The sequence below is a fragment of the Mixophyes fleayi genome, chromosome 4, assembly GCF_038048845.1.
Source record: "Mixophyes fleayi isolate aMixFle1 chromosome 4, aMixFle1.hap1, whole genome shotgun sequence".
NCBI classification, from domain to species: Eukaryota; Metazoa; Chordata; class Amphibia; order Anura; family Limnodynastidae; genus Mixophyes; species Mixophyes fleayi.
In genome coordinates, this window is record NC_134405.1 from 262,866,600 (window position 1) to 262,882,606 (window position 16,007).

Sequence of the window (16,007 nt, forward strand, 5' to 3'; positions counted from 1 at the left end):
TTGCATTGAAAACTTTACATAAAATTTTTGGATCACACAATGATTTTTATGAAATACACAGCTAGTGAATCAGCGATTCTCTACTCTCAAATCTATATAACAGAGCAGATATTAAGTTACCCTTTGTCATACATACTGTACTGTGGTTTTTGTGGGTGGCTCACCAACAGAAAATAAACTCTGTCCAGCAGTTTAATCATGTTGATCTCATTAAGTGTTCTGCTGAAAGCATTCTTATCAGTAGAATCTATTTCCATCTGCTTCTCAAAGAGAATAATTTAAAATTTATTCAATTTATTGTTTTATACATGTTCAATAAATGTCATTCTGTGAAGGTCATCATCTCTCCGCTGTATATGCTATAAACTCAATAAGAGCAGAAAAAAACATTTTTTTCTAAGTAATACCTTTTGGCCACTTTTGTTAGTCAACAAAAATCACCCCACAGAACAGATATTGTAATAAAAATAATATCTCTTTAGACTACTCTATACTAGGCACAGTTGAGCGCCTCCGATATCAGTGCTTCATTACCTATAGAGGCAGAGCAGGCGAGGGAAAGGGTGGTCTAATGCATGGTGACGCATACACGCCTGTGAGGAGCAGTATCTTGTTCACCTGCTGGAGAGCAAGTGCAAATACATGCTAATGATGGCCGCCAGCACTAGCTAAGCTGGCGAGTGCAAATTCACCTATGAAGCCGATAGGTGCTTTCTGCATTGATCATGCATAGACTATAGGATATTGTGGGCATATTTTATAAAAAAAAAAATAATAATTAAAAAAAATAGATGTTGCTACTTTTATTCGTACACAAGGAGGACTATTATATCAGCTGTATTATATATCAAGGTTAATAGTGAATGTGTTTTACTCTATAAAAAAAAAAATATTAAAAACTTATAGGTGCAATGCTGGTCTCAGAATATGGGTGTAAATACTTCGTAAATACTCTATTTTTACAGGCAAATTTTTTGATAGAAAATTACATCCAACTTAGCATCAGTCCCTTTATATACACTAGTGACAGCAGCTACATGTATGGAACTGGCACTCCTGACAGACAGACAGGAACAAATATTAATGGTCAAAAATAACAATCCCTGCTGCAGTGTGTTCAATAAAAACTGATACAAACAGGAACTCTGATTGTCATGCTATCCAATCAGTTATATCAATACAATGGCACTTAGCAGTGGATTCATACAAAGTAATACATGGTGGCAAACCATGAAGAAATGAACTAGCAGTGTATATTTATAGGAAACTGTGTGGGTCCCATACATGAAAGCCCCCCAAATATACCAGTAGGGAAGAAGTCCCCTTTTTGAAACTTCTTTATATTACTGCAGGCTTTTTATCACAAATGAGGGGAGCTGCAATTTCACCGTTTTGCTTTCATGATGTGGCGAAATATTTACACACTACATGTGCGCTGGACAGGCCTAAGCAAACAGGCTGCAGGTAAAACATATGTATCATTACTCAGAAATATGCACTAGCTTTTCTGCATTGATTGTTTTAGAAACTCCTCTCCTCTTTTGAGCTAACAGAGAAAACAAACCCTAAGGGCTAGGTTTACTATAAATCGCGTTTAGTGGTGGTTTGAATCAGACGCCCATCGGCGGTGGCTTAGTGGTCCAAACCGCAGTATTTACTATAGGGCGGTTTAAAGCTTCAATTTAAAATGGCTGGCGATGTGTGGCGGATTGAAAAAGCTAAACCGCCGATGGTTTGGATGAAACCGCCATCAAAACCACCATCCAAAAGACAGGACAGGACAGTTTTAAATCCTGCTTCTGAATGGCTGGATAGCTTAAACATGCTGTTTGAGCTATTTTGCCATTCAGAACATAAGATAAAGCACCACTGACATTTAAATTATTCAGGCAATCATTATTTATTGATTAAGGGGCAAAATGAATTAAATATTAACTTATAAGAGAAAAAAAAAATTTCATTATATTAAGGAAATAAAAAAATGTAATTATTAAATTATTTGGACAATGTTATGATAAATTGTGCAACCTGAATAATTATATCCACCATTAACAATCAGTTAATATTATTATATGTTCACATTTCCCACATAATATGATGCTATAATAGTGTCCCCTTAAAAAAATATATATAAAAAAAATCCCTCATAAGATATTAAATTAATTTTGTCCCGTAATTAATAATGATTTCCAAAATATTTAAAATGTCAATGATTCTTTCTCTTAAGTTCTGAATGCCAAAATAGCTCAAATAGCATGCAGTATGCTCAATCTCGCCATTCACAACCACCTCTTTCATTTTGGCCGTTTGGATGCCTGTTTTGCGGCGGTTTTGAAAACCCCAGCTTAGTAAAACCCCAGCTTAGTAAAACCCCAGCTTAGTAAAACCCCAGCGGTTTTGAAAACCCCAGCTTAGTAAATCTGGTGGTTTGTATATTCGTCATTGTTAAAATCGCCATGTTGGTTTGTAAAGTGGTGGTTTTAAAAAAAAAAGTAATGCCTTGCTGTTTTAACGTCGGTTCGGACTTTAGTAAATCCGGCGGTTTCAAAACCGCCGGAAAAATCGCAGAAAAGCGGCGGTTTGAGCAAATCGCCCTTTAGTAAATCTAGCCATAAGGCTTAAAGCTTATGGTTGTAATCTATTAACGTCTAAGTTTGACACATAGAAATGTTGAATAAAAACAGTAAAGTAGAAGAACTTATGTGTCATTTTTTTCTATGAAATTTCCAGCGATATAATTGAAGGTTTTCATGTAAAATTAAAAAGTTATGTACTGGTGGGAAGACTGGTGAAAGCAGTAAAACTTTTAAAGAAATACATTTCACTACGTGGTTAAACGTTGACATTTCAACAGCTCATAAAGAGAGTTACTGATTGCTAATTTTACTGCACATTTACTTTGATAATGAATAACCTAAAATGACTGCTCATCAAAATTGTAAAGGGAAAATGATTCAGTCATCTAACCTTTTCCTCCTTGCACACAGCTACATCAGCAGTGTTTCAGCACAAGACTGCAGAGAATGCAGCTCACTTCACAAGAGGACAAGTCATTTGTGTCTTGAAATTGGATCTTGCAATGTACTAGGATATATAAAGTAACTACTAGAAGGACATTGTACAAACACAATGCATATTATTTGCAAGGTTCTATTTGCTGTCTGAAACAACAGCAGTCTCATGACTTAAGAAATGTTTCATTTATATTTGCTCTCTATCGTGTTTGATAATATCTCAAGTGGATGGCAGTTATTTCACAATTCACATTTTTTGCATAACTTCATCCATATATAGTAGTTATAGTATTTTTTTCTCAGCTGGCCTCCTAAAGTGCAGACAGAATTCAGAGTGGCGTGTCAGAGCCCCTCTGCTCACTATATGTGCCATGAGATTCTGCTTGCCTTGGCAGTCAGGTGCCAGTGCAGAATTATAAATATAGCAGCAGTGATTTATGTTCACATTTTTTACACCGGATTGCTGCTTTAATACATGCTATACATTTTACTTTGGCGCATAACCTATACACCTATGGATAAATTTGTAAGAGACCAGCTGCTATGATGCTTCATCTGCATTTCAAGCTAATCAGAAGTCTGTGCTCTCAAGTGGTCAAATCTAGAACATTTCCTGTCTCATGTTAACAGCATTTATCATCTATTTATTTATATAGCGCCACTAATTCCGCAGTGCTGTACAGAGAACTCATTCATAAAAGAGCTACTACCTACATAGCAAAAGCTACTGACCTTTCAACATTCTTCATCCATTCCATTCAGAAATGTGTCGTGATACACTACCACCTCATCCACAAACATGGACCAGCCATAAAGGGCTCAGGCAGGTACCTCATTTAGACATACTAGTCCGGAACCCTGATACAGCATGTGAACATGGACATTATCTATCTGTTATAGAATCAGGAATACCCAAGTCCACTCTTGGAGGCCTGTGGAAAACCACTCCCTTTCTCACATATAAGATTTTATATATATATTTATATATATATATATATATATATATATATATATATATATATATATATACATACATACATACACATATATATATATATATATATATATATATATATATATATATATATACATATATACACACACACACACAAACAGCGGTTGAAGTGGGTGTGTATACTCCTACTGCCTTCATAGGAAAACTATTAAATTCCATTCATTACATTTTCCATAACATCACTTTTAAATTTCTATTTTGACCCAAGTTTTAGGGTGGGCTAATTTGTGCTGTGACAGTAATATGTTTACACTAAAAACAAAAGTCCCTGCAATAGTTTCGGTTTTAAATATCACTGCTGTTTAACATGAGTTCACACAGTATATTCATAATACTAATTTACAACTGCTAACTTTAAATTAATAAGTTGATGTGTAAAAATGCTGAAATTTGTGTAATCATATTTTATAATTGAAGCAGATGTTTCTATTGTTGGAAAATCACTAAACATGGAAAATATGAAAATACTAGTTGAAATTTAAATAGGATGTATAAATATTAAGGCTGGTTACTCACTGACATTAAGAAAATGCCAGTGACACCACATCAAACAAGATATGGATATATGTAACCAGGGCTTAAACCTGCAGTTACACCCAAGTCAATGGAGCAGCTCCAAACCACAGGCACAAGCGGAAATGCTATAAGGGCTATGGGGATTATTAAAACTAATAGATTCCATCCCATACCCATTAACGTGGGGGGGTTTAACGCCACTGAATAATTGTCCTTAAAAATGGTAATTTTTTCATATCGCCATAGCTTATTTTGCACATATTTTCAAGTATACTTAAAATGTACATCCTTATCTACGTAATATATCAAGATAATCCTTTATCACCATAAACAATTATTTTTCAATGTTTACACTTTAATTTGCCTCCACCTTTTCCTTCGCCACAAGCATCACATACAAATATGAAGGAGACAGGTTCATTCTTGTTTAGTGTATCCGACTAGAGATAAACCATCTATTGCCGTCATACAAATGAGCAGGAGATGAAGTGGTAGGTCTACAAAAACTTCTAGCTGATCAGAGTATTCTTAGAATAGCAATGTGAGGCAACTTGTGCAAGAAGATTGTTATATCAAAAGTAACACTATATGAAACAAAGTTTGATTGAATTAAACCCAACAATAAAAAGTTTTACTTTAAACTCAATACTAGTGGCATCTCTGGCTTTTCTGATTCAAGGTTGCCAAGATGTTAAATTGGGAGATATTATGATGTATATACTAAGGATAGGGTAACAGAGCATATTTCTGGTAATGTGACAAGAGCCTACCATAAGGATAAACACTGTGATCCTGTGGTACATAAAAGCAGAAAGTAGAGAGCATGATATGCTAACCAGCAAAAAGGGGTTAAACATGCTGCTAACAAACCACACGATTTATTGATCCGGAATGCAGATGGACTTTCACACAAATTCATTATTGAGAAAAAAAAAAATACTCAAGCAAATAAAAGCACAGGATTTTGTTTTGTTATTTTTTTAAAACACCAAATATTTTTGGTTGAAAAAACTGGTTAAGCACTGCATGACTGGGTCTTAATGTAAGAGAAATAGTCACAGTAAAGTATATTAATGTAAAGGTTCACACACTGCACACAGGAAAAACACAATTTGGTTCAAAATCATAAAATGTTCAATTATAAGGCTGCACATGGACGCTTTCATGTTTTTAAGGCATGAAGGATGTAAACTGGATCAGGTAGGAGTGTGAAAAATGATGTTCCATCAGCACTTGATGCATGCCTGAAAAAAAGCACCCATGTGTACATAGTCTAAACCTAAGGAATTACTTTCATTTCATATAACTTTAAGGCTCAGCTATTTTTAATCAGTAAAACCTGATGGAGCAGGTTATACAACATAGGGATGGCGACTGCAGTAATCTAGCTCTAAAGGAAAAGGCTTGGCACTTTGATGCTATGATATACCTACTCTGGTGTCATTAGCTGGAATAGATAGAAGTGCATCAGGTTTTGTTCATTTATTAGGCCACATTGCTGAAGCTTTAGTTGCTAATTGGTGATGTTTGCTATTGTTCTTGCGAGTCATTTTTAGGTTCCACAAAGTGTATTATCTGGGTGCTGGGACATTCATTTATTGCGTTGAAACGATAGCAATAATATGTCAAAGAGGTAGGTTATTTGGTTAACTGAGAGAATAGTACATAAGTACATTGGTTGGTGGTTGTAGGTATACCATCAGTTTAAGTATTGCCCAATATACTAATAGGAAATTAATGGGGCCCTACACACATTTTAGCTAAACACACAATTTAATGAAGGACATGAAAAATCTTTTGTTATTGGCCTTGAAAGTGTTTGACCTAACGTTATCTTGATGTGGTCTGAAGATGAGAATTAAAATTAAAAGGGCTATAGTCAAATGTATTTGTTTTAGTGTGAAGTTGGTTGGACAGCAGAGGCTATTAGCATTTGAGCGCAATTATTTGAGAAGTGTCAACGTGCATGTCAACAAGGTAGGTTTAGATGTTTTTCATTTTAAAATTTGTGAAGGTTTGGGGCTTGCTTTTTTTATATGAAAGCCTATGCGGAGTTGAAGGTTCAGTTCTGCATAGTAGAGTCTTGCCAATTGATACAATATTTCAATAGGTTTTAAAAAATGTTATGTAATAATTAGTTGCTCTTTGTCACACTTAAAGTGCAATGTTTTTTTTTTTACTTCTTCAATGACACTGGTCATTGCGAAGTTAATGGTGATTGATGTTATGAATGAGACCCTTGGGTACACAACTGTCTGGTATCTTACATAGTTCATTTTGCCATTGCCACTAGCTTTCCATTTAATAGCAACCTAGGATTTAAAGAGTAATTATAGTTATTGGTTTATAATTAAGGCCAGATGTTGAATATATATATATAAATGTGATGATTGTTTTTCAGGTTAAATAAATGCTGTGGCCACTGTAATCCAACAAAAAGACACACTGTTGTGGTTATGTCTATGTTAGGTTTATCAATGTCCTGTTCTAGTCCAGACTAGTACATCATGTGTTACTTACCTATTTAAAGAGCAACTGCTGGCTTCACCTGCACTGAGGAGTTGCTACAGAGAAATCCCTGATGCCTATAATTACAGTTCTAGTTCTCGGTTACAGGACTTTATTTGGGCTGCACCCAATTTACAGAGTTCACTCCCTCACACCATAAGACTTTCCTCAAGTCTTCAAACCTTCAAGCATTCTCTGAAAACTCACCTATTCAGACAAGCTTATAATATTCCTCTACCACCTCTTAATCTCCCTAGGTTACCCTATTACCACGCTCTACACAGCTAACACAAGACAACAATCCTCTGACCAACATAGTTGTGCGACTGAGCATACAGCCCACTAAATACTTTGTAACGTTTGCATTCTAGCTGGACAAATTCAATATGATGTAGCACTTACCCTTGTATATCAAACCATTGTCCCATAGATTATAAGCTTGCCAGCAGGGCAGGGTCTTTTTACCTCTACATATGTATGTACTATCCAGTATTGTTTGATTACTGTTTGTTCCCAAAAGCGATACAGAATCTGCTGGCGCTATATAAATATGTTGATCATCATCAGCATTTAAATGAAGTCAGTTTCTACCACTGTATGCACATAAGTACTAGGGCAGTAGGCAAGATTACAACCCACAATTAAGTTATTCCATATTATGGGAAAACCAAAAGCACACACACACACACATCAGAAACACTATCAGAAAAATTGTTAAATTACTTAAACAAGTAATAAAAAAAATAAAGGAAGCATGTCATTTTATGTGGTAAAACCTACAATATACTGAGTGTCTCAGTGACATCACTAATTCCTAGTGAACTGATAGGCTGTATCGTCATGAAGGCTGGTTCACCACATAAACATATGACCATTCATTTGTTTTAAAGAAACAAAGTTAAAAATGGGTTTGTGTCCAGGAAGGATCAGATATGAGATCAACAGACATTTCATATGTTGACCATTTAAATACCAGGCTCTTATACAGTTCTTACACTGTGAACATTCCCCAAAACGCAATCTTTTGAAAATAGTTCCTTCAGAGCAGGCCTGCACTATTAAAAAGCAAGCGCATAGAAAATAATATATTTCACACATTCAGCACTATACTTTATTGAAGTCAGTGTACCCTTCTTTTAATCTAAAGCAATCAAGTATCAGTAATTAACCAACAGTGTTATTAATGATGTTGTCCATGCATGTGCAATCAACCATCATAACAATTGAACAAAGGATATCATTAGCCTCCAAGTCATTTTTTTATGGGAGCAGCAAGCTCAATGCTCTTAACAGAGACAAAACGCACCAATTGCAGGCTATCATTTCTGGGAAAATAATAGCCTATGAAGAGGAATAAGTGTAAAGATTCAAACCATTTTCCTTACAGTCTGAAGAGCCAACATCAACAAGCTAAATGGCATTATAAAAAAATAGTATTCATTATCAAAAAAACATAATTGAGTTTTTACTGAATAAATAATTAGAAATAGCATTGAGAAAAACAATAAGAACAGGAAGAACTTAGAATCATGTATATTGAGAGTGGGATTAGCTGCATTATGAGAGCACTCAGCGTGCAATGCAGGCTCCATGGTTCATCTCATACTTGTTTTCTGCATTGCTGCAAAATGTCCACAGGAACCATACATCTATTCTATCAGATTTCTATACATCATAAGCTCTAGTGAGCAGGGTCCTCTACCCTCCTGTTCTCATTACCTAGAACTTTTGCTCACCAGCTACTCTGTGCACCTCCTCCTTGAGCTCTCTGCCCCTTGACTCCACTCCTCCATTGTCTTTGCACCTCAATGGCCCTAAACCTGTTAGTTGCACCCACGCTAATGGGCACAAGTTTTAGCCTGCGCTGAATATACCTCTTGCACCCCGGTAGCTGTGTTAAGCTACAGTGTTATTTGTTTACTGTATTGTACTGTTATACCATGCACGGTCTTGTTGCTTTCCCTCTGTACAGCGCTGCAGACCTCGTGTGGCACTCTATAAATAATGATTAATAATAATAATAATAATATCCTATAGTAGCCCTAAGAGCCTGCAACTGCAATTCTCTAGATGCATCCCTGTTGTCTAGATGTCATGGTAATGTGCCAACACCAAAGCATGAGATAATCAGGAGAGGAATATGTCTCCTTGGCTACTAATTATTGAAAACTAATCCGACATTGTGCTGATGCAAATCTGATCCATCAAAATCTGATCCAAGTTGGTTTGATACTACAGAAGTGAAACCTTGTGTTTATTCCTGGTAGAATATAGAATCCGTTGAAATTAGCTGTGAAGTTCCGTAGTAACCTCGCCCTATGTTCTGTTGCACACTACAGACAATTATGGTGATAAAAACTTTGCTCATTTTAGCTCGAACCTCACAGGGGTGCAAGCAAAAATGAGAGAAGATCATTACCTACACAGCAGAGTGGTTACTACAGAATCTCGTGGATAATTGAATCAGACCCTTGGTACCCAAATCTGTGTTTCTACATGGTCTCTTATCTTCAAAATTTTCCATCATCGACATTCCTATACTTAGGTCAGACTAAGGGTTTTTCTGTAATTTAAAGCATTATGCCCTATATTAACCAAGTACCCCTATCTTTACAAACAGTGACTGACATCAACCCATCTCATTAAATTGTTTAACAGAGAGTGAAGGAGGAATCACCTGGTGATTATGTTTGTGTGTATGACATTATCACCATTCAGCATCAGTTCTTTATGCTTTTTCTTTCAGGTTTTCTGAACTTTCTGGATAATAGGATAAATGATCCCATACTTGTGCTGCCTCTGAAATATATATAGACTTACAATATAACCTGTTAGAAAATGGCAGCACAACAGGATATTGTAAATGCTTAACCTTCCATCCTGCAAAACATTTTGTCCATACTCAATAAATCAGTAACATTGTAATAAAACACAATGAACATCATGGGCCTGATTCAGTTTTGGACACAATCTGCACGCAGCATCAAATATACATTTGCATTTGAATCTAGGTATAAGTACGCTCTGGCTGTACATTACCTGCCATATGTAGACAGACAGAACACAGTGCAGGATATGCAAATGCATATGTGCAAAATAAAGGAATATCAGAACGTATGCACAAAAACATTTTTATAAAAGAAATGATTAACTCCTAAAATTATAATCATTAAGAAAAATATGTTTCAATTTCTTTTTTAATAGTAAACAAAAATCAGTATGTTCTTGATGCGTACTATACTTACAATGCGTTTTTATAGTCTATCTTGCATAAACATTTGCTTTGCTATCTAATGGCGTGCATACGTGTAGTTTTTAATACAAAGACTATGCCGTGTCAGTCATCGCTGTCAGTTGGCACCTACATCTGCCCTGTAGCTGGTGAAAATCATATAGCTTAAAAAACATGTACTTAAGAGAAACCCAGGACTTTAATTGGCTGCATCTTCGTTGGCACACCCCCAGCACGCTTACTGTACAATGCCTACGTTCATACGCCATTATACTTCGTCGTTCCCTCCTTCAAGTCATAGGCAGTTGTGTCATAAGTGTTCAGACATGAAACAAGTTCAATTACGTTTGTTGGCATAAGGTCCTTTCATGAGCATGCGCAGTGATACTGCACGCAAAAGATGAATCAGGCCCTGTGTGTCACCGATCTTAAAGCATGACATAAAAGCAGGGGTGCCAAGGTGGAATATAATAAAATGCATAACAATGCGGATAAAACAGAGTTCAAAAAGGAAAATATATGATAAAGCAAACTTGGGATACAGAATAGCTCCTGGGAGTTGATCACAAACTTCACACACTTAACATTTTTTTGCAATAAACTAGAAAAATTAAACATTTCACATTATCAAAGTACATATCTTAGTTAACTTCATGATACAGATACATTCATACACCAGCCCCTTAGCTAGCAAGTAACTGAGCAAAATTATTTGCAGTAATATAACAATAAAAAAAATAATTAGAAAGTATACTAATAACTATATGTTATAAATACTTTCATGTTATATCGTGAACTCTACAGCTCTCTCCATCTTAATATTTCAAATATTTTGTATAGCATAGACCGGCGGTTCCCAAACTGTGCGCCGCGGCTCCCAGGGGTGCCGCGGCGCTGTCACTGGGGTGCCGCGGGCAGAGGAGGGGGACACAGCGTGTGAGAGGGCAGAGGAGGGGGACACAGCGTGTGAGAGGGCAGAGGAGGGGGACACAGCGTGTGAGAGGGCAGAGGAGGGGGACACAGCGTGTGAGAGGGCAGAGGAGGGGGACACAGCGTGTGAGAGGGCAGAGGAGGGGGACACAGCGTGTGAGAGGGCAGAGGAGGGGGACACAGCATGTGAGAGGGCAGAGGAGGGGGACACAGCATGTGAGAGGGCAGAGGAGGGGGACACAGCGTGTGAGGGCAGAGGAGGGGGGACAGCGTGACATTGGAGGGGGGACAGCGTGACAGAGGGCAGAGGGGGCAGTATGAGAGAGGGCAGAGTGTCTGGATGCAGAGGGGGCATTTTTGCATACAACTAAATAAGTATTTCTGTCCTGACCTAAATACTTATTACAATTTTTTGAACCAACTACTTCTAAAACAGGACTGCTCAATAATTATTTTGGAGGGGTGCCTTGAAAAAATTTGGAGACTCTAAGGGTGCCGCGAACTGCAAAAGTTTGGGAACCACTGGCATAGACTAAAAATACCATGGTGTTCAGCTGTTAGAGATACAATTTTAGGGGAACTAGCTACATACAAAATTGCAAATTAAGAATATGTATTGCACACACAATAAACAGCCATAGGCAATTGCAAAATTCAGCAACATTTTAGGACTCACAGGTTTGCCATGATGGACATAGGCAAACACAGAATTCATGTCATGTGACTCAATCGGTAACAAGAACCATGTGATGAGAACACACATGAAGATTGGTTGAATGAGCTAGATTCTATTATACCAGTTGTTATTTCCTAACTCAGACACAGAAAAGATATTTATTTTGCTTGTTGGGTTATGGTCTCCAGTTGTTTAACATTTGTTCCCCAGAGACAACAACATAATTTAGAATTCTCTACTATTGCACTACACATACATGAATATACTGTAAGGTAAATAAAGTCTTTGGAAATTAATTGCTTGCCACTTTAATGCTAAATTTTTCATTTCCCATTTTTCTTTTTCATTATAGTATATGACTGTGATGTATGTATATATCTATATATTTATTTAAAAAGCCTTGTTTTGGTATATAACATATTATTTGGTCATGGGATTAATTCCAACCAGGTCCTTATCCTTGTGGATTTTATATGCTCTGTATTTCCTCCCACGGACCAAAACAATACCAGTAGGTTAACTGGCTTCTGACAAAATAGACCCTCTACAGTGTATGTGAGATATGGAATTTCTACTGTTAAGCTAACTAGGTGCACACTACTGAAAATTTCTCTTGATGCAATATCGTTAACGATTTTACCAACAACCGAAAGTCCCAATCAGCATGCCGATTCATGTGTACACACTATACACATTTTACAAGATTTACCCTCAGATCTGTGCTATTCATCTGCTGAAAAGATTGTGACTCTGCACACTCTATGGAGATCTGCCTACACTGCTGGTCATGAGTGCATACACACTTCATAATTTGCTTGATATAGATTATAGAGATGTTTAGCCCAGTTATAAAATCAAATGAAACAATATGATAAACAGTCGTTTATCATGTGATTGGCACAATAATCACAAACCTATATTGTGGGCAACACGGGGGCTAAGTGGTTAACACTTCTGCCTTACAGCACTGGGGTAATGAGTTCAATTCCCGACCACGGCCTTATCTGTGAGGAGTTTGTATGTTCTCCCCATGTCTGCATGGGTTTCCTCGGTGTGTGTGTTAGGGAATTTAGACTGTAAGCTCCAATGGGGCAGGGACTGATGTGAGTTCTCTGTACAGCACTGCGGAATTAGTGGCGCTATATAAAAAAATGGTAATAATAGTGTACCCAGCTTAACATCCAATCGGGGCAGGGACTACTGTGAATTACCACACATTTTCTGGTCAACAGTGCATAATATGATTGGCGATAGTGAGTTGCATGAATGACTATGGACAGCCATTTAATGGAAATACATGTGCAAAACTATTTATAACTGTTAAATGCTAAATATATTACAATTCTCCCAAATAACTATTACGATAACCGAAGTTAAAAAAATATCCCGATGTTTAGCCACAGCATGGTCCTTTCTTCATTATAAAACATATGCTAAAGCAAATCTTACATTTACAGAGCTACATAAATGTCACTAGGGCTAAATCTAAGCACAGTAATTGTTGGCCACGACTCTAACTGATATTACGTGTCTTCACTGGTTTACTGGTGTCGAGCTGTCAGATCATAACACTGGGGCCTAGTGCGTAGAGCCTCATCCCCGAGGCTCGCGTAGCGACCTTCCGCCCATGGCGTACGTAGCCGTCCCTCCCTGAGGTCCTACCTGCTGGTATCTACTGCCGCTCTGCTCAGACATGTCTGCAGAAGGTGACCCCGAGAGGAGAGCGATGATCCGGGGGACAGCTAGACCAAGGCGGCGGCTGCGGGGAACAGATCCGGGGAATGATACAGATATGGCTAATACTGCCCTATGGAGGGAGGAGAGATAACAGCAAGGAGGAGACTGACATTCACTGTGGAAAAACTGTATAGACAGCAAAGAACAGACTGACCACTGTGTATGTAACACACATCATTTGTGTTCCCAAACCTTATACACACAACAAATAACCTTGCTAAAATGTGTCCGTATTTTATAGTGGGAAACATAAATACACTTTATTGTTGCAAATTGCCCATGAACAGGATTATCACTTTTTTTATTTTTATATTTATGGTAATCCAGTACTTGGTCATACAAGGAAAGGTTGCTGGAATAGGCACTCTGATCTTTTACATTTGGAGATATAGATAGATAGATATATATATATATATATATCTATTATATATAACAATCTCTACACTATGCTTCAGTTTAGATAATATTGCTACATGATAATTAGACCATTTGCTACCGTAATCCTGTGTCTTTTTTGGAAGGTAATTTGGTGTTGCATTAAATGCAGTGCCCTTCTTTATACCATCCACCTAAAGGTAGAACTACCAAAGTAGCAAGGGGTACAGCTGCCACAGGGCTTGCCTCTATTGTCAAAGCGGTGAGGCCACGCTCTGGCGACACGTTATGTATATACATTATTGTTATGGGTCCCACAAATGTCTAGTCATGCCTCTGTGCCCACCTTTTTAACGCCTCTTTTTTTTTTACCTTCCAGTAATATTTCTTTAACAAAAGAGCATTACAATATATTAAATCTTTTAGAAGTCAAATGTGTCATGTATTTTTACTAATATTTGAAAACGCTAAAAAAAATCCAGTCCTTAAAATGTACATGTCATAGAGTTTTGAAAACATGTAATATCATGTCCACAATACACAATCACTGGGCCCCATAATAAAATTTGTGGGGGCCCACTGATATGTGTCTAGCCACTCTGTAGACCCCACCCCATTCTTCTGAGCATGCGCATAGGACGGTAAATGCACAGTAAAGCCCCATTAAGTCTTTTTGGAGCACCAGTATGTCAATTTTGAAAGCCCAAATTGGGCTTCACTGATTGTACTCCTGCCCCAGCTCGTACTCAGAAGAGCCATGCAGATGCCTCCAGGGTGGATGGAATAGTATTGGCAGGTGATGTAGCATGATATTGTGATGTGATAACATCCAAAAATGCATGGTATATCTCTGTCACCAAAGCAAAAAAAGTGGATAGCAAAAAGTGGATAGAAATTAAGTGGAACAGCTTTACAAGTAATGCTTAAAGTTACATTCCTCATTACAGTTATGCTTGCATCTACTGCTAAAATAGTACTAACTTGCTCCCACCTTAGCCAGAGCCCCATGGGCTGCCTGATGCAGCAATTTCCTGGGGCTGTGTTGGTTCTGTAATACAGAACAGTCAAATCAATGCCATTTTGCCTTTAAAATAGAGGTAGAGAGGGGCTTGAGCTGGAGGACCAACGATATGCCGCATTCTCCCAGTTGTGTCTTTTGATTGCTCCCCCCATTCACAAAGCCCATTCCATACTCAGTTTTTGGGCAGAACTGTGAGAGGAACGAATGAGGCCTGGGAAAATTAGCTGCATTTAACAGTCCCTGAGGTTTCAGCTATGGGGATAGTACAACTTTGCACAGGTGCAATTAGTGGCTGTGTGCTTTTCCACACAGCAAGGAACACTCCTAAAAATGCACCCTCTCCACCATTTTATCACATTTTAATGATTACACATTTTTACACTCCTAAAAACTGGTAAGGAACATCATCACTCTGCCCAATGGCTCCCATTGGCTGGTGTATGTAAACTTATTCTCTCCTGCAACTATAACCATTTTCAAATAAGTTTGAGTACTGTTGATGGGACTCTAATTGAAAATGTGTGGAACGGGTATAATAATTTGGCCACCAAGTTCATTTTTAATACTGCTAGATGACCAATCTAGGATAGTTCTAAAGTGGTCATATAAATAAATATAAATTTCCTAATTTGTTTAATGAGAGTACTTGGCTCAATACAGTCCATAATATAGGTTGGTCAGCTGGACTCCCAAATATTTGAAAAAAGTCTCTTTCCATATAAGATTAAAATTGAATTTCAAAAGTTTTAGTGTATTCATTGGAAGAACTATCTATTTTGACTGATTTTGAAGTTTGAGAGCTCACTATGTTTCGCCAATTCACTAAATAAGTTATGTAACATAATCACTAGTGCCATTAAATACCACAGAGATATTAACACTCTCCCTATTTAGATAGCTAGCCATTGCATCAGCAGTGTAAATATCAGGAGGGGGAGTGGGTAACCCTGTCTGGTTTTGTTAAAAGTTTAAACAGGGGTGAG

The 16,007-nt window shown here is 37.4% G+C and overlaps 1 protein-coding gene across 2 annotated transcripts in view; it reads right to left on the bottom strand.

Annotated features, from left to right (window-relative positions):
* The window catches only part of NDFIP1 (Nedd4 family interacting protein 1), a 39,742-nt gene extending 26,024 nt beyond the window's left edge, over positions 1–13,718 (bottom strand). Inside the window, exon 1 of one of the 2 annotated variants that reach the window (XM_075209700.1) lies at positions 13,554–13,718. In XM_075209700.1, coding sequence (XP_075065801.1) covers positions 13,554–13,586 — 33 coding nt within the window. In that variant the 5' untranslated portion in view covers positions 13,587–13,718. The remainder of the gene's footprint in view (positions 1–13,553) is intronic. The other variant, XM_075209701.1, reaches the window with a different exon arrangement.
* Positions 13,719–16,007: the final 2,289 nt, after the last annotated feature.